This window comes from Lasiosphaeria miniovina, assembly GCF_030549165.1.
Source record: "Lasiosphaeria miniovina strain SMH2392-1A chromosome Unknown B0T26scaffold_1, whole genome shotgun sequence".
Lineage (NCBI taxonomy): Eukaryota > Fungi > Ascomycota > Sordariomycetes > Sordariales > Lasiosphaeriaceae > Lasiosphaeria > Lasiosphaeria miniovina.
In genome coordinates, this window is record NW_026848220.1 from 7720807 (window position 1) to 7723492 (window position 2686).

General features: G+C 52.5%; 1 protein-coding gene across 1 annotated transcript; it reads right to left on the minus strand.

Moving 5' to 3' along the window:
* On the minus strand, positions 1-912 carry B0T26DRAFT_747039 (uncharacterized protein; the record flags this gene model as incomplete). The annotated part of the gene is made up of 4 exons (XM_060444787.1): positions 1-154; positions 220-401; positions 503-699; positions 780-912. The coding sequence occupies 4 exons, from the start codon at positions 910-912 to the stop codon at positions 1-3; spliced, it is 666 nt and encodes a 221-aa protein (XP_060304102.1).
* Positions 913-2686: the final 1774 nt, after the last annotated feature.

The window sequence follows — 2686 nt, forward strand, 5'->3', positions numbered from 1 at the left end:
CTATCCAAACACAAACTGACCATCCATGGTAGCCTTGACCGTCAGCCACAGCTTCTTCCCGATCCACACGGCCGGCAGAGCCACGACAACCTCGCTCGGCGCCCTGAACGCAGCCACGGCCCCCGCCAACTCGACCCGCAACGCCTCACCCGCCCTAATGTCCACCACATCCCCGTCGTCCTGCTACTTCCCGAACCCTTCAAACTCTTGTCCACCGACGGCAGCGCGGCGGTCATGCGGCCCTGCACGGGGTCGAGAGCTGGCCACTTCTCAGCCTCCCAGCCCATCGGCATGAACACCGTCTCGCGGCCCATGGAGAAGACAGCCCATGGGGAAGACAGCTCACTCAGGGCCCGACCGAGTCGCCAGCGCGCTATCGCCCACCGCCCGCCCGCCGCGTCCTAGAACACATCCGCGTGCCCGACCGTCTAGAAGAAGTTTGTCGTGTCTTTGGCGTGAGGATGGGGTTGCCGGCCGCGAACCCCTCGTGCGGCCCCGGCACCCCCGACGCAGCCCGCGCGATGGTCGCCGAGTGGTTCGTCTCGGTCCCGCCCTGGCCGAGTAGCAGGCAGGTAGTGGAAGCCGTCCTTGGCGAACAGATGCGGACCCTCGGGTTGCGGTCGCCTGAGCCAGGCCACGGCTTAGGCACCTTCTCAGCCCGCATGAGCGCGTTGCTGATGTGCCGCCAGCTGGTGAGGTCTTTGCTTGTTAGGCTTTTTGCTATCGCCTTGGTGCTTGGCTGTTTTCTATGTTTTTTCTGCCTATTTTTTCTTGCATACGGACACCTTTCTGTGTTTGTAGCATCATGCTAGTCATGCCATGGAAGTATGACCTGGCCCATATCCTCATATTGGTGATCAACGAGGCATTTGGTAGACTCTTGCTGCTTTTCATCTCCTTCCAGGATGCCATTTTCATCGTCAGTAATAGGCTATGCCCGTGCCCATACTTGGAGAAGAGCTTTCTATTAAACTGCCATAAATAACAAGACAGTCAAAACTGATAGAGAAGGGCAAAGCCGACAGTTCTGGAATTTATTTGGTTATTTTATTTCAATAATCCTGTCTTAGCTGGTATATTGAGATTATTACTCCTGCAAAGTCATTCCAAGTCAAGCCATCACACTGTCTATCTCCCGCGGAGCCAGGGCTTGAGATCTCTGACAGTACTGCCCAAGCCGGCTTTTCAATTCTGCTTCGCAGTTTACGGGACGTTGCCACAAAGCACTATCAATATATTCAGCTTGTTGACTTGACCAAGGTATGTTGATCATTAGACGTTTAGCTGTACCTTTTCTTCCTTTGCCATTTGTAGAGAGGGGTATCACGTGCCCTGGAAATGCCTGGAAGATCAGACCAGGACCCTGTCTAGCGTTCGTTGCTGTACGACAGAAATCGACAGAACCTGTCGCCACCCACTACCCTTTTCATTTTCTACTTTCCAACAATGAAACCCCCCCACCTACAGATTTTCATTTGCACCTGTCCTTTTCCTTTCCGTTAACCCTTTGCACACATTATTCATTTGCGTACGTTTACCTTTGCTTTCACTAGTTACATAGTACACACACATTGAGCAAAATGGCCTCACAGTCACGGATTAGAATCTACGTCGTTGGAAGCTGCCCTATTTGCAGCAACCGGCTTTAGCTTCCGAAAAATGTCGAAGGCTATCGCGCCTTCACATGGCTTGCTGCAGAGCGTCAAAGTAAGCCAATCGCCCTGTGTCGTGACTCTTATTCTACATTGTTCCGAGCTAACCAAGTCTTGAACAAACCAGATCCTGACGAACCGAGGAAGATCTGCCTTGTTCGCCAACAAAGCCCTGGCCGAAATAAAAAAACCAATCCCGCCCCCATGGAACGGACTGCCGACGTAAAGAAATGGGCCGTTAGCCACACGCTAGTTTAGGTGCTCACGCCAGCTCCGGGGACTGTGATAACAGGATTTTACGGGACAGAGATAGGACATATCATGCCCGCCTACACTTTAATTTAGTGACGGCTGCTAATTGGTTCATTGCATAATGCAGCACCCCGAAGATGGCTGCGGCATCACGTCCCTGGGTATCATCTCTGAGAAGGTCGACGACGAGAGTAAGGCATCGAGCAGTTTCGTGTTTGATAAGAGGAAGAGACAGGAAGCAGCACAAAAGGCGAGAGAATAGCTAGAGAAGCAAGAGCAGCAAGGTACGAAGAAAGGCGGTTCGGTGTACGTGTTATTGGTAAACCTACAGTTGTGCCGAACCTTGACGGCTCCGGGTCGTTCAAAGTTCGGGTGTGTGGAGCGGAGCGGCCGGCAGGCATATAGTTGTAGTTAGCCGGATCCGAGAACCTTTCGTGTTGGGCTTGTGCTTCGTGCTTCCGCCGGTTAGTGACCAACTTTAATCCATATATCGCATTAGACGAAAGGCTCTTCATAAGCAGAGGATGAAGTAGGGTTTGTAACCCAGTCGCTATATCGATAAAGATTAGTGTCGAGCTCGCCCGTGACCAGGGGAGGTCTTCTCTCGATTACCTTACAGCACAACCTAAATTTCCAATTCTTCACACTAACAAACGCCACCATTCACCACGTACGTATCGCAACCCAGCAAGCACGCAACAATGGAGAGATCGACACAGCTCACGACGCAACACGCAGCCATGGAGGAAACCACCGAGCTCACGCCGCAACTCAAATGGTTT